General features: G+C 38.4%; 1 protein-coding gene across 1 annotated transcript in view; it reads right to left on the bottom strand.

The window, feature by feature from the left end:
- Positions 1 to 24,992, bottom strand: part of ALG6 (ALG6 alpha-1,3-glucosyltransferase) — a 28,537-nt gene that overhangs the window by 1,480 nt on the left and 2,065 nt on the right. Inside the window, exons 2-13 of the mRNA XM_081915912.1 lie at positions 23,829 to 23,930; positions 19,728 to 19,812; positions 15,835 to 15,924; positions 14,434 to 14,522; positions 9,912 to 9,994; positions 8,504 to 8,568; positions 7,310 to 7,495; positions 6,656 to 6,791; positions 4,852 to 4,937; positions 4,119 to 4,203; positions 1,981 to 2,051; positions 29 to 97 (exon numbers count right to left, since the gene is read on the bottom strand). Of these exons, the coding sequence (XP_081772038.1) occupies positions 29 to 97; positions 1,981 to 2,051; positions 4,119 to 4,203; positions 4,852 to 4,937; positions 6,656 to 6,791; positions 7,310 to 7,495; positions 8,504 to 8,568; positions 9,912 to 9,994; positions 14,434 to 14,522; positions 15,835 to 15,924; positions 19,728 to 19,812; positions 23,829 to 23,910 (1,127 nt within the window). The 5' untranslated portion in view covers positions 23,911 to 23,930. The remainder of the gene's footprint in view (positions 1 to 28; positions 98 to 1,980; positions 2,052 to 4,118; positions 4,204 to 4,851; positions 4,938 to 6,655; positions 6,792 to 7,309; positions 7,496 to 8,503; positions 8,569 to 9,911; positions 9,995 to 14,433; positions 14,523 to 15,834; positions 15,925 to 19,727; positions 19,813 to 23,828; positions 23,931 to 24,992) is intronic.

Genomic DNA, 24,992 nt, shown 5'->3' with positions numbered 1-24,992 from the left:
ATTTAGAAATACTAATATTCAAACTCACCTGAAGGTTGAAACAAGTAGAAACCATGTAGACATAAAAGGAATTTCATGTATAACTAAGCAGACGGGTCTATGGGGGAAAGCAAATAAAACCTACATAAACATTGTCAAGGTAACATTTCAATTAGTTGATAGCGGAGCTGCTACATCATACATTTTTTTTTGTTTTAACGAAAGTGACGCAAAACAAGAGTAAGGGGCATTTATTTAGAATACAGACCACAAGCACATTAATACACAATACATAACAATAATGGCCAAGCAGCCCATTAGGGCAACAGAGTAAAATAAATTGCACATGGAGATTGTTTATGCACCTTCCTATGGGGGTAAGTGAAGTGTTAACTCCACTTACTATTCTTACAATCATGTATATATAGCAACAGAAAATCCAAATGGTAAGTGCCACCAGAACTGTAACCAAAACAAGGCCACTGAGAAACCAAGATAAAGGTATTAGCAATATTTAGTAAGGGGAGAGCTGAGTATGCACAGTAGCTACTGAATGTGGGATGTCAGGGGATGAAGCATTGGCAAAGGAACCAAAGCAAAATATAGTGAACCTAGAAAATGGAAGAAAGCTTGGATAGCTGGAATATTCAATACTGTCACCCCACAAGTCAACATTCTATTGCAAGTCCCACTCTTTGCTACTACTTGACTCATTTTTAACACAGGAAGCTGCCTTATACCAAGTCAGACCATGAGGCCCATCTTGCTTAGTAATGTCAATGCTGACGGGCTCCATCGTTTCTGGCAGGAACCTTTTCCAGCTCTAACTGGAGAGACCAGGAATTGAACCAGGGACATACTGCATGCAGATGTGTTCCATCATTCAGCCATATCCCTTTCCTTGTCAATAAGAGCAATTCTGACAGACCCATGCAAGCACATACAGTGGTACCTTGGTTTACAACCATAATCTGTTCCGGAGGTCCATTTGTAAACCATAACAGGTTGTAACCCAAGGGGCGCTTTCGCCAATGGGGCCTCCAAAAAAAAATTAGTTTGTAATCCCCCCAAAATGGGTTGTAATCCAAAAAAAAGTTGCAAACCAGGACACGCACTTCCGGCTTTGAAGTGTTTGTAATCTAAAATGTATGCAAACCAAGAAGTATGCAAACCAAGGTACCGCTGTATCTGAAAGTAGTAAACTGAAGGGCTTGATAATGAAGATAATGAAAGACATACTGATAACATTTCAGTTTCAAAACAAGCCAGCTTTAAAATCATGGTTTCTGAAGCTGGCTGGTTTAACTACAGTTTGTCGGTCTGGATAAAACGAGACAATTTCCAAAGAAGCTGGAAAGTAAATACTAGAAACATCCTTCCAACTATGCAGGAGGAAAGGAGTAGCATGCAAGCCTGAGTCTTGCTCAGGTTGATTTCAGCTGAAGCATGTAGCACTACACCATGCTTTAACATTCTGGGCAAACAGACCTACAGATGCAAAAACTGCTCTTCGGTCCCAAGTAAATCCCAAAATATCAGATTTGACATCACTGTGATATAGGAACGTGGCTCTATGGTTCCTGCTGAGCATGTGACTTCAATGCATGTTCAGCATCTTGTGAACTTGGCAAAAGCCATCTCTGAAGCATGTAGATGCAGTTTTAAAGCTGTCACTTTTTCCACCTCCCCACACTTTAAAAATAAAAGAGGATGGAAGACAACAATGCATTCTAAAACATTTAGCTTTTCAAAAATAAGACATAGAAGGCACCTCCTTTGGTCAGGTATACTAAATACCCTTTCATGCATCCTGGGCAAAGGGAATGATGTTATTTGGTTGAACCAATTCTCTTGCGCTTCTGCACATTCAAGATTTACCCGTGCTGGAGCCCTATTCTAGATCAGATCCCATGATCCACTTCATCAGATGTGCTGTTTATTTACTTCCCATTTCAACAGATAATGATGCCTTATATTTTTAAAGCAGAAAATACAACTTACATTGAAACTAGAAGAATAGATTTTTCATGCACTTGGAATGAGAACAGGAAGAAGGATAATGCACAGCTAACCTGTTAAAAACAAAATTAACAAGTGTTAACACAGAGGGAACAAGTACTGTTTATATTTCCATCGACAGGAACGTGTAGAGGATGCTTTTGCTATTCAGGAACAGCTTACATGTATCCATAGAAGCAGGCTTTCCCAACATGGTGTTCCAGATGTTTGGACTACAATTTCCATTGCCAATGGTGAGGGTTGATGGGAGATGTAGCCCAACAATATCTGGAGATCACCAGGTCACAGGATTCTGCTTGAAATGTCACTGTGCTTAAGGCCACTTTTCCTTATTTTCAAGTACATTTAAAATGGGTATGTTACCATAACTAAGTGTATGAAATATTATCAAGTTGCAGTATTCGAGAGAAAAGCACAGTTGCTTTTTAAAGTTATTGCAATAATTACTGTTATTTTTTATAAGTAATATTGATCTGGAAAAAAGAAAAATAAGAAGTGATCATACAAGGCTTTTTTCAGTGGTGGAACTTGAGGTCTCCAATTTCAGCGGCGGTCTGTGCAACACAAAAAATTATCCCCCACCCCGCCTTCCATTCTACATTATTGTAGAATGTGACACACACAGGACACTGTGCCCTGTGTTGCTGGACCAGTCACACTTGCTTAAATCCACCTCTGCTTTTTTGCGTGATGTTGTATTTTGAAGAAAAATTATAGAACAAAAAATTAAAGGCATTTCCCTTCCCTTCAGCAATTTGAAGAATACCACTTACGTATTGCTGGAGGACTGCTATAATCATGTTTTGTTTAAAGTGTTTTAAGTAATTTTTAAGAAATACAAAGTAGCGCAACGGAGTAACTTTACTGATCCTTTTAAAAGTACTGTGTGACTATTTAGGCAAAACTTCAGCATGCAATGACAGATAAACTTCAAAATTTAAGTAATGGAGACAAGGGTGGCTGTTTATCAGAGATTATTAACATAAGGCATAGGTCAAAAAAGAACCTTGAGCATCGCAAGACAGTAGCTATTCTCCAAGCCCGAAATATTAGTCATCTGATTTATGAGTCTTTTGGGGCAATTTGGACCAACAGGCCTACTAATGGGATTGCAGTTGTTTAGGCTACCACATAGTTGTTTAATTAATGAGGCTTCCTCATTCCCAGGAGGTGGAGTTGGTTCTCCTTAATCTAGATTAATATGTAATGATCCATGTGACATGAATAGATGAACTCCACTGCCCAAATAACTTTTAAGTGTACTGCCTTGCACAAGTAGCATGACTGATCATGTATCATCCATCAGGTCTGATCTAGTTGGGATTCCTGCATTGCACGGGGTTGGACTAGATGATCCTTGGAACCTTTTCCAACCCTACAATTCTATAATTATATCTATGGTGAGAGGTTAGGAGTTGTGGTTCCAAGTTGGTCAGGAAATACCTAGCTACTTTAGGTGAGCTAGAAGTCTTTAGAACCAGATAAATTGCATCATAAGCTTTTAAACAAATTTGTTCCCTGCTGTCCCAAAGGGCAGAACAAAGGTGTAATAAGCATAACTTACAGGAGGATAGACTTCAGAAGTTTCTCAACAGAACCAATAACCTTGAGAGTAGTGGGCTCCCCTCACTAGAGGAATTCATGCAGAGGCAAGACAGTCATCTGCCAGGGTGACATTGCTCCAGATTTCCTGCATAGGCCAAATGGTCTATATAGCAATTTCTGTGCATATTTTGCCACCTCATCCTAATTTCCATTCTGTGATATATTTTCATCCTATATATGATTGTGTGTGCATGCATATGTACATATGTATTTGTGGGAGGAAAGCAATAAGCCTTCTGACGTATGGATGATTCCAACTTCATAATCTGTTTCTAGAGCACCATGTTTTGGTGCGCAAACAAGAATAATGAGCGGTCGGACTGGTCTGAGATACATCACCTATGGTCACTCAGAATGACCAGGTTTGGGGTTTCTTATTGGAAGAGATCATATGGTACATATATATGTTGTTCTATGAAACTGATCAGAGTGTGAATGGAGAAAGATAATTGTTTCTATTATAAAACATACAAACATTACATTAAATAAAATAAAAAAGTTCATTAAACACTTACCAAAGCATATTTAAATCCTTTGATAGAAGGCTGCAGAGTTAGTTTTATGCAACTGGGAAGTGCAGTCAGGAATGTTAAGGCAAAGCTGAACATAAAATAATGTATTAAAAATGCTATCTCAGTAACAATGGATTCACCTTCTTAAAACTATGGATCAAACCTGGTTTTTTCATACCTGCACTAAAAAACAAATAAGGTTCCTGTTTTGAATTTCCTAATTTTAAACTTACAAATTAAACAAGCAGAAAACATCCACATGACACTACTGTTTAAATCAACTCTGTTTCTATGCAGATGGTTGAACCAGTGCCAGAATCTGACATTTAATGTATTTATTATTTAAAAATATGTATAACCTGTCCTTCATCAATACAGATTCAAGAGTAAGGCACAGAACACAAAATGAAATAAACACCAACCAACCAAATAATAAAACAAACAATAAATTGTAAAAGAAACCATCAAAGCAGCTAGAAAAAACAAAGCAAGTTAAATAGCAATCAACTTGCAAAACTTAAAAATGCCTGGGCAGATATAAGTCTTCAGCTGGCATTGAAATGATAACAATGTTGGCACTACTCATAACCATAAGGGGAGGGCATTCCACAGACGTGGGAACCACCATAGAGAGGGCAATATTATTACATTGTTTTAAAATACTATCTTGTGATCCTACCAACAGTGTAACATAATTCAGACTTGAAAGTTGCTATGGACTTCTATTCTTACTTACCTTAGTTTAAGTTGAGTTTCTGCTGACAGCACTGCCTTTACTTTGAAAAAAACACTTACGGTGCACCAAACATTGGCCACTTTATCCTGAGAAGATATTTAAAGTGTTGCATTATTTTTTGTTGATGGGCCTTATTTATACATTGAATGGCAGGGATCTTTTTGCATGGATGTATATTTGATGCCGAGATTAAATGCATCTGTGTGACCTTGGTTCAAAATAGTGGGCAATGTCATTTTGATTAAAACAAGCCTTTAATTAACAGAGAAGTACGTTACTGAGTACAAGAACTTGTGTTAGAAAAATCTCTTATAACAATACTGTAGCATATTAAGTAAGAGAAATTTGAAACTTTTTTTTTGCAAATGTGAAGCCACACTATATTTTGCCACATTCTGCTACTAGAACATATTTAGCTCTGCTTGCTAGTAGCTAGCAATGACAGAGTTAACCCTAATAAATCAAGAAGTCTAAAGACATTAGCAGTTGTGCTAGGATCACTTTCCAAATTAAATTTGTAACCACACAGCTAGCATGCTCATGAAACTCATCCCTAAACAGCTGCTTGAATCACAGCTGTGTAGACATAACAGCAAGAAAGCTACTACCAACAACTGAGACATCCCTCCTTGTTCACTTACAAGTGTACAGAACACACACTGCAAATTTGCTGAAGGTGACAAGTGCTTGGCAGCACCCACAAACATATAAGATGCCTGTTTAATAGCCAGAGAAGTTTTACAACTATCAGCACTTGCAGGCATCTCTGTAAATGGGAACCAATTCAAAGAACCTGTCACAGGCAACCCAGTATAAACTTACCGTGCACTGCTTACGTAGACAGTTTCTCAGTTTATCCAGATTAATATCCAAATCAGTCACTCCTCTGCTCAGCTCAGAAAACATTTCAGCTAACATTAGATCAAAAATCCCTGAGCTATCCTGGATAAAATCGTGTGAAGTTTCTTCATTGTAGAACATCAGTGAAACCTAGCAATGTGTGTCAAAAAAAAATACATATCCTGCCTCCCTAAAAATACACATGTAAACGCACCAAATTACTTGACAGTTCTTTGGCTTGTGAATTTCTATATACCTCACACTTCGTGTAAAATGTCAACATACAAGTGAGCCTAAATTTTTCTACCAATGTGCCAGCACCACTACCAGGGATGCTTAATGGTTTTCAGAAGTAATTCCACTGATGAGTTGTATCACTATTTCTCACTCTCTCTTCCCCACACCCTCTCTCTGGTGCAAACCACTTAATAGAAGTCATATCTGTAATAAAATCATATACTTTATGCTCAACACCTTTAGGCCTTACTTTAGCAAAGCGAGATGGCACTTTCCAACACAGCAAATCAGGAATCTCAATGCCTTCTAAAGCATGTAACATTTTAGTATCAGTCCAATGACTATTTTAGAACAGTAAAAAAAGAGAATCCAGTATGTATTCATTTTTTTAGACCCTCTAGATAAGATTGAGCAAGGACGCTGTTAATTACTATGGAATCTGGTCAAACGGAAAAATGTACGTCTGAGCTATAGATCTGACGATGGGATAAATGTTGTCTACTCATATAATATCCTGGAAGATGCCAGCTGAGCTAGGGGTTAAACGCTGGATTAAATAACTGGCAAGAAATGACGGTCAGAGAAGCCAGATCATATTACTAGCCTTCTGGTGTATCTTCCACATGAAATCCCTAAGGGTCAAAGTGAAGGTTTCTCAAGGGAGCTAAAAATATAAAACATTTACAAGAAGCTTGTCAGGGGGCAGGGCAGGGAAGATGAGGCATACCTCGAACAAACCTCGATCAACTGGAAAGAGTCTTCTGAGCACTTGCAAAATTTGTTCAACGTCTGTACAAAACGGGAGCCAACAGAGAGCAAAAGAAACACCTACGGTAAACCCCAGTTTCATTAACAGTAACAGCCTGTAAGAAAAAAAAATTAAAATAATCCAAGCCCTGAAGAAGAAATGCTCATGTAAAAGAAAATAGTAATGTTTGTGTGCTCTCAAACATAAAGCTGACTTAAAGTACCGTGCATAACGGCAGACATTAAATAACCTAACGTGAGATAGCTAACAGGAGAAGAGATCAGGGATAAGAAAACTGTTAAATGTTAAAAAAGATATGCTAAACTCTTATCTTCTAAATCTGGGTGTCCATTTGTGACCTGTGCTTAACTAATGACAGGTGTTGAAGAGAAAAGATAGTCGTGTGTATTTTGATACACTATGGACACTCTTAAAACTATTTAGTATGTTATTTAATGACTTAGGAGAAAATGTTCTTCTGGGGGAGGGGGGGGAGTAAAGAATTATAATGACATGAATCCCTTCTCCAAAAGCTTAATCGAGAAATGAATGACATGCACAAATTCCCAAGGCAAGCCTGCCTAAGTGCATTCCAGGACCATTTTCTGGATGTCAACTTTTAAAGATACTCACCCCTTCCCCACCAGGCCTTTTTTGAAGCACTTTCCCAAGAGATAGCTGAAGAAGGGCAATGAATGGTACAGCTCCATTTGTTTGTAGTTTAGAGCCAAGCAGAATGCTATTGAGCCCAAGAGGTCAAAATCATAAGACAGGCAAAGCACTCCCCACAAAGCAAAGCCAAGGCTCACAGAATTATATATGTTTTTAATGTTAAGGGCAAAACAGATTTAAAAAGTTAAGTTATAAATGAAATACTTCAGATGGTCTCCTCTTGCCACCATAATTGATTGCCCATGCCATAATGGGAGAGATTTAAGCAATTTGATTTGAGGTTTAATTAATATTCCAGTTGAAATAAATGTGAATTCAAAGTGCTTACCTGTGAGGAGATTTTGCCCTGAGCTCTCAAACACCAATATGAAAGAACCTGAAGGAACGACATCATCTGTGTGTCTCTGTTCTGGCATTACCGGAAACTCAAAAGCAAGCAGAGCTGGGGAGCGGTTCCTACGCTTCTCAAATAACATAACCCTGAAAATTTGTAGTTTGCCCATACTGGCTGCAACCATCATAATGATGTGCAGTTTGGTTACCTTTCCATAAAGATCCATGCAAAGTACATTCCTTGAGGATGCACAACAGAGCCTATGGATTGCCTCCACCGAACTGCATTTTGAGATAACGACAGGTGACATCAAATTGTTATCTTTGCTGTTTAATCTCCAATGGCTGTTTCACACATACAACTTTTATTTCTGTCATCTTGAGATAAATATGCCTATGTGAACTCACCTTCGGGTATTTATACCACATACTTCATACTGAACAAACGTGTATCCACACATTCAGCATAAGAGAAGAAACCCAGATTCTGCAATAACTGTTGTTTTAAATGTTTAGCTGCACCATTAATACCTAACAGCACAATCCTATGCATGTTTACATTGGGAGTTAGCTGCTCTTGTGTGCAAATGGGGCTTATTCTGAGGTAAGCGTGCAGCGGGCTGTATCCTTTATCTGTATCTTTTTCACTGCTCTTATAAACATCTTATGCAATGAACAGGAATTATTCCTCCCTGTTCACATACTTCCCCTAAACCATTACACCCCTTGTTGCTCTATAGCAAAGAGATTGGTGTTGGGTTAAGAGGATCCATTGAATTGGTAAAGTGTAAAGAGATGACATCACAGGATAGGCAAGGATACTGAAAATGTCCGTAATCAATCAGAATGAGTCCTGGATAAAGCAGTATGCAGAGAGCACTAGAAATCTGGGAAAGAAAGACAGACATTCTGCATTAAAAGAAACACAAATGAACTAATTTTGTAATAAGTCATCACATACTAGAACAAGGATGGGGAACCCTCAGGCTTGGGGGCCGAGTGCAGCCTCCAAGCCTCTCTATGTGGCCCTCAGGCCCCTCTCCTCAGCAGCCCAGGTCTGCATCCTCATTAAGTATTTCTGCTTTGCTGGAATGAGGCTTTGAACTGTAATGGCGCTTGCTTACTTGACTCGAGGACAGATGGAAAAGGGGTGTGTGACTTTTGCAAGGCTGGAATGTAGCCCTACTTGTAAGAATACAAAGGTAAGAGGCACATCCATTGCTCTTCTGCATTTTGCCCCTTGTCCTGCTGCCTACTGGTATGCAGCCCCGGCTGCCCATGAAAAAATGTTTTCATCCCCACGCAACCTCGAAAGAGTATGTGACCGTAAACACGTTTCACTTCTCCCAGCTGAAACAATGCATAGAAGGCAACAGAGAATCCACTGCATCACTCTACAAACATATATTGTTCTACTGGCCAAAACTGTGATTCAGCCAGCTATTCGTGGCTATTAAAAGGGCCAGTCTAAATGTTTAATGTGGGATTCAAAAGCATGAACTAAATTTACCCCCAGCACACACAAACATTTGACTGCAGTAAGATCTGTGACCTGCATTGGGCAGAGACATTGGAAGTGGGCGGGGGGCATCTAAAGTACAAGTAAGGCTAAAAAGAAAGTCTCTTCCAATGTGAGAAGGTACCTCTGAAGTAGAGGCTCTATGTGTCCTATCAACATCTGAGTGGTGTTTGGAGATGGCCTGGGAGAAGGCTTTTTCTGTGGCCATTACCAGATTGTTAACAGCCTACCCAGAGAGGCCTTGGGCATTTTTAGTGGAAAAGCAGGGCAAAAGTATATAAGTATATAAGTATATTATATAAGTATATAATGAAGAAAAGCAAGTCTACAATCCTATGCGATCTTACTTGGGACTAAATTCCACTGAAGTTAATGGGACCTACTTCTGAGTAAAAATATAATTTGCATTATGCTGCATACTATGTTTGTTTGTTTGTTTGTTTGTTTTTGCAATCCTTGTTTCTTAATTATACAAAAAAAGGTCAACATTACTTGCAATACATTTTGTTTTTGCAAGGCTTTCCAGTAACTGAGGTCAATGTAACATTATTAACTATAAAACGATCTAGCAATTTGTGCTATCAATTTTATGTTACCAGAAAATATTTTCTGATTTTGTAGGATTAAGTAGCCCCATCCTTGCCTTCCATTCTAGATGAAAAGTTTTCACTGTAAGTCCCAAAAAAAGAAAGAAAAATAAATCATACCAACCTTCCTCTTAGCTGAAGTCTCTTTTAAATAACAACAGTACAAGATTACTGCAGGTATGTAAACTAGTATATCAGCAACAAAAACTGAAACATAGAAAATATATATATATGTATGAATCAAACTACTATTGTTTATTAGCCAACTGGGCTATTGATTATTCTGCTTCAAATATTGTCTCCTAACTGTGACAATGCTATTATTCTTGGCCTTCCCCCAGAACCATTTCCCCATCACCTGCATCTGACATATATTTGAATTATTTAAAATATCAAAAGCAGCCAAGATTAACTCTTATGTGCTATGGACACAATAATTCACTACACACATACAGTTGAACCAGATGTAAGTCTGCACATACACTCAAAACTGATTTAGGGATAATATCCTTTTCCAAGATTCTGTGGCCACAAGAAAATACAGGAATCATGCTGTGGTTGACAGATCCTCAACCTGAGAGAGTGTCCAGTCTACACCTTTAAATCAGGGGTGAAGAATGCCAGGTCTGGGACTGAATGTGGCCCTTCAGACATCCTTATATGGCCCTCGGAACTCTCCCCAGGCCACACCCCTCACTGTCTCTTCGTGCCCCAAGTGCTTTTGTCTGGCTGGAATGTGTCCCTGAATTCTATTGCTTGTCTAGATAGAAGACAGAGAAAAGTGAGAGACAGAAAAAACTAGGCTACTGCACAAAGGTAAAATTTATCTTCATAACTTTCCCACTTTTGCCCTGCCCACGTCTGGCCCCTGAAACCTAAATGCAGCTGAAAAAAGATCCCCATCTCTGCTTTTTTAAATGCTTTAAGGTGCTGAACAAGGACACAGTCAATATGTCTCTCACTTTGGTCTTCCTTTTCCACTCCTTTCCCCCCTGCCTGCAGGATGAGAAAACTGGACTCCTTGTGCGGTAGGCAGGGGGAAAAGGTATGTAAAGGAATCAATGGGGAAAACAACATAGAAGCTGTATCATCTCTTAGTGCTAGAGCTTCTAAGTGTAGAAACACCATCTCCAAGCGAGCCCCCGGCAAGCCTCATTTTCATACAGTAATGATATGTGCTTCAAGGAGCTACCTTAAAGCAGTTAATTTTTTTTTTTTGGAGTCATGTCTTGTATATAAGGCATGAGCAGTTTCTGGGATTACTATTTTAAACATAAGTCATAATACTGTCAATATGGTAATATCAGAAACCAGCTAGCCTCAAGGCTAGGAAAACTCTACAAAATTTGATCCAGTGGCATCATAGGGCTGCTACTCATAGCTGATAATGAGTTCTCATAAAACCAAGTGCTTCCTTCAGAAATGCTACCAAAGAGCTGCAAGAAGATCAGCCCAATGCCACTCTTTTCATTGAAATCTGCTTAAAGGTTTTATGACATGTTTAAAATAGTAATCCCAGAAGCTGTTCAAGCCATATATACATGAGTTCAAAGAATGAACTGCTTGCAGGGCAGTTCCTCGTAGCAGTTCTGAAATCAAAATGGATTGCTTTCTTTCTTTTTCTGACTCACTTCATTCAGTTACATTCAAAGAATGCCAGTAACTTCCCTAAATGTTTAAAATTAAGCATTTATAATTAAAATGTCCTTGACAGAGTTAAAGCTGAACCCTTCAATCCTGCACACAGGCCACTTCAATTCCACTGAAGTCAATGAGATTAAAGATGACTTAACTCTACATAAGGACTGTAGCCCATGTGCTCAGAACCGTGTAAGACTAGAACCCCAAATTCCTACAAGATGACAAAATATAACCTTGAAATTTCTTTTAAGATGTAGAACTGAAATGATACCTTTATTTGCACCCATTATATTCAAAATGCTAGAAGAGAGTGATACAGAACTCTTCTTTAGATTACAGGATTTCAAAGCAAAAAAATTAGGAAATAAACACATAAACACACCAGCCACCTGGAAAATGATGCTGGGGTGGTATAAACCCAGAGGTTTAGAGAGCTCTTCACAACATGGGCATTTTTGAACAGACTACTGTTAACTATTTCAAGCCAACTGGAATTGTCAGTAGTGGCACCCGCCCTGTGGAAAGCCCTCCCATCAGATATCCTATTTTTAAAAGACATCTGAAGGCAGCTCTGTTTAGGGAAGTTTTTAATATTTAATGCTATATTGTTTTTAACACTCGATTGGGAGCCGCCCAGAGTGGCTGGGGAAACTCAGCCAGATGGGCAGGGTATAAATAATAACAATAACAATAACAATAACAATAATAATAATAATAATAGATCATTTAGAAGTATTGCCTTGCCTCAGAAGCTCTATACTATTTGTTCTGGAAGCCCAACACTAAAGAGTTATTCAAACAGAACAGTAAGCCATCCTGGTTCGTGGGCAATACCATAGTTTACCCAGATTGGGGGGGAAATGGTAAACTATGATGTGCCAGAAATGCGAAAGTAAAGGTGGGGACCACAACACAATAAGGGACAAAAGAGTGTCTGAGGCCAAGGCTCTTCAGGGTTCACTCATGAAATGCCACATCATGGTGTCTGAATGAGCTCTGGGACTCCTATGGTTTTAATTTATTTGGCAAAATCTGTTGTCTGTGCATGTGCTTCAGAAACAGAGAGAGAATCTTCTAAAACATCTAAAACTAATGGTCAACATTTAACTGTATTGAATTTTGTAACCCTGGTGCACTCATTTAATGGCAATTGTTAAAAAGAATGTCTATCCATTTTCTTAGTTTGTACATCAATGATTTGTCAAGCGTGTTGATTTGAGCATTATTAAAGACCATTTCAAGGGTAATTTGGTTCTAGTGATTTTTAAAATATAATCAATTACTAGAGACCAGATTGAAAGGTTTCTGGCCAATGCAAGAGGTGGTGTGGAGGAGTGTCTGCTTCTGCCCAGGATAATCAGCAATAAGACAATGCTGACACGTCATAAGAGATTTTTACAGGACTTCAGTCAATCCTGTGAAACAGAGGAAGACTGAATATAAGCCAATAAATGCATTGTCTGGGCTGCCTGATACGTTACTCTTGTGACAATGCTGTCCATGTTTTTCTTCACTGACCACCATGTGAACTATCAATTGATATGCATCTGAGAATTATCATTGTCATTATCCTCCATTTGGTTTAGCTGTAAAGGCAAATGAACACTGAACTTTTAGTTGTATATTGGAACTTTTTTGAAGCCTGGGAAAAGCTAGGTAAAGGTAAAGGTAAAGGTAAAGGTACCCCTGCCCGTACGGGCCAGTCTTGCCAGACTCTAGGGTTGTGCGCTCATCTCACTCTATAGGCCGGGAGCCAGCGCTGTCCGCAGACACTTCCGGGTCACGTGGCCAGTGTGACAAGCTGCGTCTGGCAAGCCAGCGCAGCACACGGAACGCCGTTTACCTTCCCGCTGGTAAGCGGTCCCTATTTATCTACTTGCACCTGGAGGTGCTTTTGAACTGCTAGGTTGGCAGGCGCTGGGACCGAACGACGGGAGCGCACCCCGCCGCGGGGATTCGAACCGCTGACCATACGATCGGCAAGTCCTAGGCGCTGAGGTTTTACCCACAGCGTATAATTCCCAGTATAATACTTTACTGTATAATACTTTACTGTATGATTCACAGCACCTATAAGCATTTGATTTTGAACATGCGTAATAACACCTTCTTCATTCCAATGTTTCTTAAAAATATATAATTTCATTACTTCGATATTAAAAATCCCTGAGCATACCAGCCCTTCCAACCGCTAAATTTAAAAACTAACAGAAAAGAACTATGAAATTCTTTTTTAAAAAAAACAGACAAGCATAGGCTATAGTTAATAACTGACATGAACTTCAGAGTGCTATCAAAACTTAACCTTATATAGTAGGAATTGGCAAAACTATTATGTCAAATAGGTAACTTCTCAATAAACTGCCATTACTGTAGAATATTACCGTGTTACACTGTAGAACTAAGTTCATACAAGGCAGTTATACAGAAACAAAAAACCCTATAATGTCCAATTTCCAATAATATATAAAACCACAGATTAAAACAATTCACAGTCAGCAGCACACTGGCATATCTAAAGAATTAAAAACTATATTCTCCACAGATCACTAAATAGTTTAACATTCAGCCCAGCATATCAACTAAAAGCAGCCCCAAATGGTTGGATTTTTGAGACCCATTTTAAAAAGCATGAGCTAATGGAGCCATGAAGCACATATTCCATAAGTATGAGGTCACCACTGAAAAGATTCTGTCTCTTATGCTCTTCTAATTTATCCAATTTATCTGAAATATTGGGTCATGAGCAGTGGCTGTCAGTTGTACCCCTGACTACTCATTCATGGCCATGTAACCCATACCTTGAGCAATCTCTCCCACTATAGTCTTTTATCAGCATGAAATTGCTTTAGTGTTAGGGGGCTGAGGCCATTCCCAGTTAGAATTATTTATCTCCTTGCATCTTTACACGTTAAGAACACCCCTTGTACGGGTAATCTGCACTGCAAAAAATAGAATTGGATCAGGAACATTTTGAACATGTCGGAAAAAAGGCTATTTTCTACCTGTTGCCCGCATGAATAGCTTGTGTGGCTGACTCTCATACCCACGAGATGTGTGCAGAGCAATCCAATCTGGATTGATTAACTTCGCTCTATAAAACAAAGTATCAAAACATTAAAAAGTAGACTATTCACACTGCTAATTGCTTCAGCTTAACAAATGCAGATGACACACATAGAACCATCATGAAGAAACTGCTTCAATTTCAATTATAACTAAGCACTTATCAGCAATACAGAGAACTGAAAATATTTTATCTTTTCACATACAGGCTACGTTTGTGCACCACAGAAAACCATATTTAATGTGTGTTGATGGCTCCCATTTCACTCCCCACCCTCCCAGTGTGAGCAGCAACAACAAACTACAAAACGTGCTTCAGTGTTTTGTCCAAAAAGACAATCATGGATAATTTTGCCCCAAACAAACCATAAATGCTGGTTCTTTGCTTCTTGATCATAGAATATGTAAAATAGACCACAATCTCTGCTTCAGGCATAACACTAAGGCAGAGGAAGTCATGCCACATCTTCTGGCACAGTGCTGGGTATTTCCTTACCACATAATATAGGCAACTAACAATTTACATGTGTCCAACTGACGCACAATCGCACATGCGTGCATCGTGTGACTTTTAAAATGGCAAAAATAGCCCAGAAAGGGCAAAAAGTACAAAAACAACACCTAGCAATCCCATGAGCCTTTGCAGGTGCAATTCCAGGAGCGCTTGCACTGACCTTTGAGGCTTGTGGAACGTCTGAGTTTGAGAAAGGAGATTTGGAGGGAGTGACCATGGTGGAGTTTGGCGTCTGGTAAGTGCTGCTGGTATTTTAAAGGGTTTTTTCAGGGAGTTTTAGAGGTTTAGAGGTTGTCTGCAGACTTTTACAATGGCGTTTCAAATATACGTGATTTCACGTAAACATGTGGTGCCTCGCAATGTAACCCCTGCGTAAATTGGGAGTTGCCTGTACTTTGTTGTTGTTGTTGTTTAGTCGTGTCCGACTCTTCGTGACCCCATGGACCAGAGCACACCAGGCACTCCTGTCTTCCACTGCCTCCCGCAATCTTCTCTTCTCTTCTCTTCTCTTCTCTTCTCTTCTCTTCTCTTCTCTTCTCTTCTCATGAGGTAGGCATAGAAACTTAGCCAACTACAAACCCCCTTTTATCCACTAAATAATCAGGAGAGACAGAGCTGCCTCATCTGTGATTGTTTACCACACAGGTAAGCACTCCCACGTGCTGCTTATGTATACACGGTCATAAGTGTGTAATCACCACACTTATTGTGAATGGGGAATGCTGTAGTTGTGCATCAGAATTCTCATACCTGGATCAGCCTGCATTTTTCTATTTCTTCTAGCAAACAAAATGCATTTAAAATAATGCTCACATATTTAACTTACACATAAGCACACAGAAGACTGTGATAAGCAGTAAGAGGTGGATAGTCAAGGCCCCAGTATTGCAAGTTATTGTCACTGGTGTTGAAGTACCTGAAAAAGAAAAGGAAACCCTGAAATATATATGTCTTCAGAATGCAGCTCACACAGAATGCAGATCTTCCTCCTTCCCTTTCCCCGTTGCAGCAAGATCCCTCTGCTCAGTGCTGTCCAATTCCCCATTTGCACTGCAGCCCAGTAAACCACAGTCCTTACTGTTCAGAAGTGTCCCAAACCCTATAAGGAGGGGTTGCAAGGGATACAGAGTACTTCAGGAGGGAAGAAAGGACAAGACAGATTGGTTATACATGTTGCATTCCACCCAGGCAGCATTCTACTAGCACAACCAATGGATGATACAACCCAGGGTCATGTTGGTTTTCTACGAAGCTGGACAGCTTCAGTACAATAGTAAAAAAAATAAATTAAAATATGGCTCTTACTGCATTTTTGTTGTAGATTCTTTTTTTAAAATAAAACAAAGACTTGCCTGCGTTTTTGGATGCAGTTGTTGATGTTTGTGTTATGGCAGAATACAAGACATAAAGAATCTGAAGGATATAAAATTTGTGCCTGTAACCAGCTGATATTGTTCTGGGAAATACATTTTCATTTCTAGGAAACAAAGCTAGAATAATTCAAAAATCTACTGGGCTATGAAAGGTAATTATTGTTCCAATTGCCATATTCACAAGATCTGATTCATCAGTGCCATTAATTTCACTTTTTCAATATATGGGAGCAGCTCCAAAAATACAAGGCTCTATTCCAGTCAACCTCTATATTCATTGGACGCTTTTCCTGACCTGACCACCCTTTCTCCTGAAACCTTCTGCAATCACCTTCAGCTAAAGATATGTACCCAAGGACCCGCATCTAACAAAGTCTGTGGCTTTGAAAAGATGGTGTTTTCTGAAGCGTCAACAGACAACTTAAAGAAAGTATTAAAGAAATACAGAGTTGCATATAAAAATGTTACAGTAATACAAACTTACTAATACAGTTACTGACACAATCTCCCTCTAAGGCTCCGGATTTTAACCCAGGGTTCAAACAAGCTCTCAGCTCACCCACAAAAGTGGTTAGAGCATTACAGCCTTCAAGGTTTTGCAGCCTTAAGCACAATTTTATCTAAGGGATTCTAAGATCCAACACTAGTTCTCCAAAGTCACAAAACCCAAACATCTGAGCTAAAAGAATGATTGGCAATTCTTGTGAGCTAACAAACTACTGAACCTGAGCTGCTCCATATCAACAGTATCCAAATAGTACTGCTGGCTTTCACAAGAATTAGGAGGTGCTAAAAACTAAACTCTGCTTAATTACAACAGTACCAAGTTGTCAGCACAATAGATGACAAAGGTCATGATCCTGTTCAGTCATACCAATAACAACAAATTCAACAGGCCCTCTAAACTAGCCCAAGAAAGTAACCTCTAGAGGACAATAAGAAAGCGCAAAGATAAAGGAATTTCATTCATATGACTTTTCTGTACTTATGTTTCTGTGGAGAGCAGTCAGAATTTAGCCACATCTTCAAGATGAAAGGCAGAAGATTTTATTCAATGAAAATAAAAGTTACAAAAATAAGACATCAGAACCTTTAAATCTCAGTGAAACAGAGTGACTAGTATTTTATAATTGCCAAGGGGCAAGTTCTTAGCTTTCCCAGTCTATCCACTCAAATGCAGCCAATTTTTGACATTTATTACAATAAATGATATTTCTTGAATACCTTATGAGCAGCCTGAAGTATCTTATGAACAATTCATGATAAATCATATTTCTTAAAGCTGCATCTCTGCCCCTTATCCCACCATTTAAAATTTCTCATGCCAGGATAGTTTTAACTCCTTCATTTGGATATTGATGTCTTGCGATTTACTAGTAAATATCTCATTCAATTCCATGCTCTTATTTGAACTTAGATTCCAAAGAAAAAGTTTGTGTATAGGTGTGAAAAAAAAGGTAAGAACTGTCACATTTCTAACATGCAATATCAGAAGAAAAAGATGCTGTCAAGATTGTCTTTGATAAATATGCATGGGCTCCAAAGAAAGATAGAGAAGGCAGAAATATTTAAATTTGTGCCTCTGGCTCAGAAAAACTACATACAGGAGAACTACATACAAATCACATTTCTCATTTACTGCCTACCTTTTTTAATATACTTTTTTTCCAGAACAAAGGAAGTGAACATGGAGTACATGATAATACCATTTGAGCATACCTGAATAATAATAGTAATCATTGCCTTTTCAAAGGCAAAGACTTTAGGGGGCAAACGTTCAAAAGATGTCACCTTGCACCCAGTGCAGGGGATCACAAATTTGTTTGTTACCAAACAATGAAATCTCATCCCATTACACTGCTCACACTGTTATACTATACAGCAATATATGCAGAACAGATTGTAAGTTTCCAAATTTAAACTAAATTGGCTAATTGTAGTACAGTATTTGGTTTTGATGGCAGACAAGTGCAGATTTATTGGTTATCATTCCATTGGCTGTAAATTTTAATGCTGCTATCAACTTCTAAAAAAAAGCTAATTCTTAAGCAATCCTTTCCCCCTTTCTCACCAATACCAATACCAACCACACATTTTATGACAAATACATTCCTGCAATTAGGTCATGTTGCAAACAGTTTCTCTCTTTACACACACTCTCTCTCTCTCTCTCTCTCTCTCTCTCTCTCTCTCTCTCTCCCCACACACACACACACATAGTAAAAAACTCAACATCATTACTATATACAGCAAGAGTATACTCAACTTATGAGCACATACAAAAGGTAAGTTACGACTTGACCATGTGGTAAGGAAGCATCTTCTGCACATCAGAGTGGTCAATTTATTACAACTGGAGGACACAATGTAATGACAAAATATGCTTTAAAAGATAATCTTGTAGGTAAACTGGTTCCAAGCTGTTAAGGGCTTTATAACACCTTGAAGTTGGTCCAGTAGCAAATTGGCAACAGAACTAGAGGACCCAGTGTGCACTGCAAAATAAGCCTCCTCCTTTTTTTGCAGCCTCACTGCCACATTATAGGCACGACTGTGTGTTCTTAGCAGTGTTCAGTTGGCTTCAGAATGAGACTTGCGCCACCTCACTCCAGTCTTCATCCGGACTGTTTTACAGTCTGGAGCTCCTGAGAGTACCAAGAACTCCTTGGGCTCGAAAATGCCAGAGAGAATGCTCAGTGGTGATTGTGTCTACTGCCCGTTTCCTTTCGCCACTCCATAGCGACGAGGTCTTTGACAGGATCACCTGCTTTCTCCACTGGAAAATTCCCCATAGCATTCAAGAACATATCTGGTCCCATCAGTCTCTGAGAGCGGGCCATGTGAATGGGCTCACCACCCTTACAAGTTGAGAGGTGTGGAAACCAGGAATCTACTGCTTATGTCTGAACTCCAGTTTTCAGAGAATTTGTATCACTTACAAATCGGTACTGATAGTTGTAAAATATACTTAACTGGACAAATTGGAAAACATTTTTTTCAAATATTAATTTTGCTAAAATAATAAAATTGGTGGATCGCATCTTAAAGGCAGATGACAGGAATCATTATACGATATATATTTTTTGTTACATGACTAAATTGTTCTAAAACATTTTAGATACATGTATTATATAGATCTAGAATGAGATATTTCAAGGGAAACAAAAATAAGTAAAGGAAATGGTAATTGGCTGCAATGCTATGTACACTTAACTGGGACTTACTTCTTTGCAGCCTTATGTAGGGTTACACTGCAAAGGGCTGTGTAGGCAGGAAGGTTTTATGCACCCCAAGATTATAGTCTGTCCATAGAAAAGGGAATAAAAAAATTCTAAATTAGGCATACCACTGTTTGACTGGCAGATTGTAGGTAACTTCTTGCCAATGTCTTTGAGCTTCGTAGTCTCCATACATAGGTGGTTTTCCTGCACCTTAAAACAAAGAAAAAAGATGGGAAACTATATTTATCAGTTAATTCATGTATAAGTTAATTTTGCTCTACTAATGCCTGCAATTCAATGCTTTGCCTGGAAATTAATATACCCTCTGTAGCAAAAGTGTGACAGGTATTTGCATGTAACATTCTTTTACAATCAACTCTGTCAGGAAGAGAAGATGTTCTTGGGGTAGTATTAGACGTAGGATACATTTCCATTTTCTGAATACATCTTTTATTAATATTCTTCTTAGTTCCCTATTCTTTCCTCCCCCCCTTTCTTCTCTCATCAGAAATTCTTTGTTTTTTCCTGTAACTTTTTAAAATCAGTACAAAATTTGCATGAGTTTCTTCTTTATTGAATACTACAGAACAAGCCAATTGTGGCAGTATCACATTAAACAATTAGGCACACAGATTATTCATTTCCTGTCGTTCCTGATTAGCTATTGAGAGCACACACTTATTTCTATGGTATTGACTCTAACTTCATGGAGATTGAAGAGTTTCTTTTAAATATAGGAAAGCTATCTATAATTCTTTCATATGATGTATGTTTGAGCAATTCACACAAACAGCAGAGAAGGACATAATCTGTCCTTTTGCAACACTGAGAGCAGACAATTGCTACAAGAAGGATATTAAGAAGAAAGGGTTTCAGATAGGCCAGTGCTTCTACAAACAGAAGACTCCTCTATGGACATTTGGGAAGAGAGTTAAGAATATGTGCCAAGCGACATGTGCAATAACTTCCTTCTGCCCGTTTACCAACGTAATGGATGAATACAGGGAAATAGGATTGATTCAGCAAAAGAAAACATTCACATGGCAGCAGCCCATGCTCTAGGTACAGGGCACAACCAAAAGGATGGGAAACATTCCTACAAGGGTCCTACTGATTCCACAGAACACAATAATGTCTGATGGAAATGCTTGATATTTGACCACTGCTGTCTTTTACTGCAGATCTATATCTATCACTATTATTTACAATGCTGGGAAGACCCTACAAAAATTACCAACCAGTGATAGCTTCTCCTAGGAGGAGTTTATGACAGTGTTCTTCTCACTACAAAACCAAAGAGGAGCTGACGTCCAAACAGCAAAATATATAATACAAGACCAGAATCAGTCAAAACTAGGCCGGTTAAAATTATCAACTTTGAGGCAGCAGTGAAAGTAAACAAAGCAAGGGCAAGCGTTTTAGCATCTGCTGTGCTTTGTTGTTGTTGTTTTCCAAAATGAACCAAGCAGAATGCATTGGAAAAAATTGGTACCCATTTCTAAGTGTTTGGGGTTTATTTGTACACATGTTGCAAAAGGATATAGGTTGACATCGCAAGGCAAAGTAGTAGTGGTGAGTAATTAAATACCAAACTGATCAGCTAAACTATTTGGTCCTTTCTTTTTAGTTTTTGCACTTTATATTTTGCCTCGGGTTGCTATTCTGGGAAATTAGGCTGCAAAAGCACATTGTAATGAGTGAGCCTTAAACAGCATGTGTGCAGTATTGAAGCCATGGGCTGCAGGCAATGAACTGCTTCCAAAGGGGACATTTTAATTCCATACACCTTTTGCAAGGGAGACAAAAGCTGTAAAGTATAACATTTTAAAAGTTATTACTAAGCAGATCCTCAAAGCAGCATACAGTACTGCTTTATTATAGTGAACGAGATGTGCCTTTGAAGAACAAGAGGTTCCCAAATATAAAAAGTATAAAAAGTTGCCCTAAGATCAGTCAAAGACCAGGACATTCTCCATAGCTTTTGATGCAACCCATATATAGAAGCAACTAAGACTTTGGGCAGCTTGATGACACAAACATAAATTTAGCACACACAAAAACCCAAATTTAATTCCTCATATTAATAATTCTTCACCTTTACATTGTACTATATTATTCTTAACCATGAAAAAAATTGAACCAGTAGTGTTCAATGCCATTTGTTAGCCACATTCACTAATGCTAACTAGTTCAGCAAACCCACCTGGAGGAAAATATATGGTGAGAAAAGCAAAAGCAAAGTAAAAAAAAAAAGCTTGATGCATCTAAAATATAGTGGACTCAGAGCAGAAGTAACCTTCCTATATCTGGTCATTCACACCTTAAGTTGGAACTATGTTGATTTAGAACAGCTGATGTCAGCCTTTCGATCTCAACTGCCGTTGCATTGGGCAGCACCTGCATACATTTTGAGGGTAACCAGCAAATTGGACACATAGTTGGATTTTATGAATGAACATCTGGGGTTTTGCATCCAAGTCTTCTACAATGGTTTATGCTACTACTGTACCTATTTAGAAAACATGTAATGTGGTTCATAAGCAGTTTGTATTAATATGGGTAACAAGTATAAAATGTAGATTCTCTCTACCATCATTTCATCACCACTTTCACCTGATATATGTACAAAAGAATTGCCACCCTAGCCAACTGCATGGGAGAGGGAGTATATCTGTCCATCATAGTGCCTGATCTAACAAATTACTCAACTGCAAGGAATTGTTGCTTGTCCCCAGTGAGCGTCTAACAATACATACATTAAACAAAAAGTGAGCAGGTCAGCGCTATGCATTACAATACACAAGGCATACAGTACAAGTTGCAATATACACAACTACTAACAGCTTCAACTTAACACTCCTTTGTATGTTGAAAGTTTGTTAAAGTGTTGGCCTTTTTTGTTTTTGTTTTTTAGTTCTTAGATGTTTCCGTCAGAATAGGACAGTAGTTGTAACTTAATATTCAGACACTATAGCATCTAGAAAGTTACTTTTGTTATACCAAAAAACATAACACATTAGACATAGCAGAATCTTAATTGCTTCCTCTTTGTTCTGTTAATTTGAACAGGTGAGGGTACAACCAGAATTAAATACCAATCTTCCCATTTTGACTTCCACATCATGGTAACTAGATTATAATAATGTGAAGGGAGACCAAAGTTGTGCTTTTTGGACCCACCTTCCCACCATCCATGTATTGTTGAGGAAAGGCTGAAGAAAGGAGCCTGTTCTTGTGTAGGCTCCCCAAGCAACATGATCAAAAGGATTCTAAGCTGCACATGTGTAAAGCAGGTTCCTAGAGCTGCAGCAAAGCAGGTGGGCCAAGAAGAACAGCTACTCTCGCTTTCAATCATGAGAGAGGTCAACACCCAGACAGAGCTCAGATGTTGTTTATCATAGTTGTGAAAAGAACCTAAGGTTCTAATCTTGTACTGTATAACTAAATGTTTTTTCTAAATAACTACATTAGACAGCTACTGTTGTCACTACATTTGTGTGACAACAGTAATATTTTCTTCTCTTCTCTTTTGTATTTGGCTTAGATTTATAACAAGCTTAAATGATATAGATTTAATCTTCATCAAATTGAAAGTAAACATGAAGTGCTAAGATAGTTATGCGGAAGATGTGGCGGAAGAGGGAAAAGGAAGATAACACTACTTTATTCTAATAGTTATAGCTATGGTTGTAGTGCTGTCAGGAAATGAAGGAAATTCTTTATTGCATTTTAAATTTTATTACATGTGAAAATTCTTCAGTTTGGTTGTGTGCTTTTTGATGTGCTTTATTTATTGCTTATGACAACTTTTACGTTTTTAATTATGTAAATAGTTCTATGCAGTGCTTTTTTCTTTAAAAATGTTTAGGGGCACTCTCATTTTCCTACTCATGTTGAAATACTGCCCCTCAATGAGGCCAAACTTGGATTAACAAAATGTTTAGGGGTATGCATATCCCTACATCCCCCCAGAAAAAAGCACTGCTTCTATGTTGTAAGCCGCCTTGAGCATAGTTTTAACTATGAAAAGGCAGCATACAAATAAAATAATAATGATGAAAAAGCAATAAAATACATTTTTTTAAAAAAGAACAAGGCTATTCAGAGTTGAGAACATGATTATTATACACCTTTCATTTTTAACTACTATATACTTATTTCCTTTTAAGAAACTTCTAACAGTAATTTCACTACAATAGTTCATATACATTCAGAATATTTACTACCTGAGTAAGAACCAAGGGACACAGTCCAACGGACAAGAAGGCCTAGTAATGCAGTAATTGTCATTAAGCTCCATTTTTCCATAGCTGCTATTCCGAAATCACCTTGAAACAAGAACAGAAACAATGATGTCACAAAATTCTGGCTTCTGCCCCTAACGTTTATATACAGAGATAAATCCACAGGCAGGACAGTGAGCAAATGCAGCCTTTTTGATTATGCTACTATGGGAAAGGCAAATCCAGCGAAAGCCATTACTGCATCCAGCAAAGTAATCTTTAGAGCAAAGAATTCTCTAATGCTGCCAGGGATATCAGCAAAATCAAATCTTTACTCAGTCTCTGTTCACAAGGAGAATTTAGCTGGACGGATTAAACTGGCAAAAGTGCAGATGGGTATAGTTCCAGGAGATGTCAAAGAAAATGTAACTTCAGCCAATCATAAATTTTGAAAGTGTAATCAAAGTAACCAATCCAATTCTACAAGCTAAACCACCACTCTTATTTGGGAAAAGGCCAATAGAATAGAGCTGGACTAAAGGAATCACAGCCATGATCTAAGTTCTATGCATGTTTACTTGTTTCCGCTGCTGATTTACTCATGCACAGAGCAACGCTTATTCTCTTGGTTTAAGCAGATAGGGAGCTATAATCCCACATGGCCAGAAAAGATTGAAAGGTCCCACAGTTTACATTTGACAATCAAACATACAAAATTGCAAGCCTGTCCCCAGATATCCCTCTTTAGTTCTGTCTCGTGCTAGGCCTTAATGATAGTCTAGAGTAGAGCATGAATAGGGAATCTGCAGGTCTCCAGGTGTTGTTGAACTCCAATTTCCATCAACGCCAACCAGCATACTCAAGGGTCAGGATTACAGGAGTTGTAGTCGAACAACCTCTGGAGGTCCACATGTTCTTCATCTGTGCTTGATAACAAAGATAATGCCTGGTTGTCAATGGTCCATGAGTCAAACAGTGAAGAATTAAAATGACAACATGGTACAATTCACAAACCATTGTGAAAACAAAAGCAAATCCTGACCTAGAAACTCAAAGTGTTTGTTTTTCTTTTCTGAGAATCTGACAGAAGCCAGAAATTATAAATGCATAAATCATGCATATCAGGAACTGGAAAAGCTCAACCAAAATAATAAAGGGGATGGAGTA

The sequence above is a fragment of the Podarcis melisellensis genome (genome assembly GCF_964234715.1).
Source record: "Podarcis melisellensis genome assembly, chromosome: 6".
NCBI classification, from domain to species: domain Eukaryota; kingdom Metazoa; phylum Chordata; class Lepidosauria; order Squamata; family Lacertidae; genus Podarcis; species Podarcis melisellensis.
This window is presented reverse-complemented; position numbering and strand designations above follow the sequence as displayed.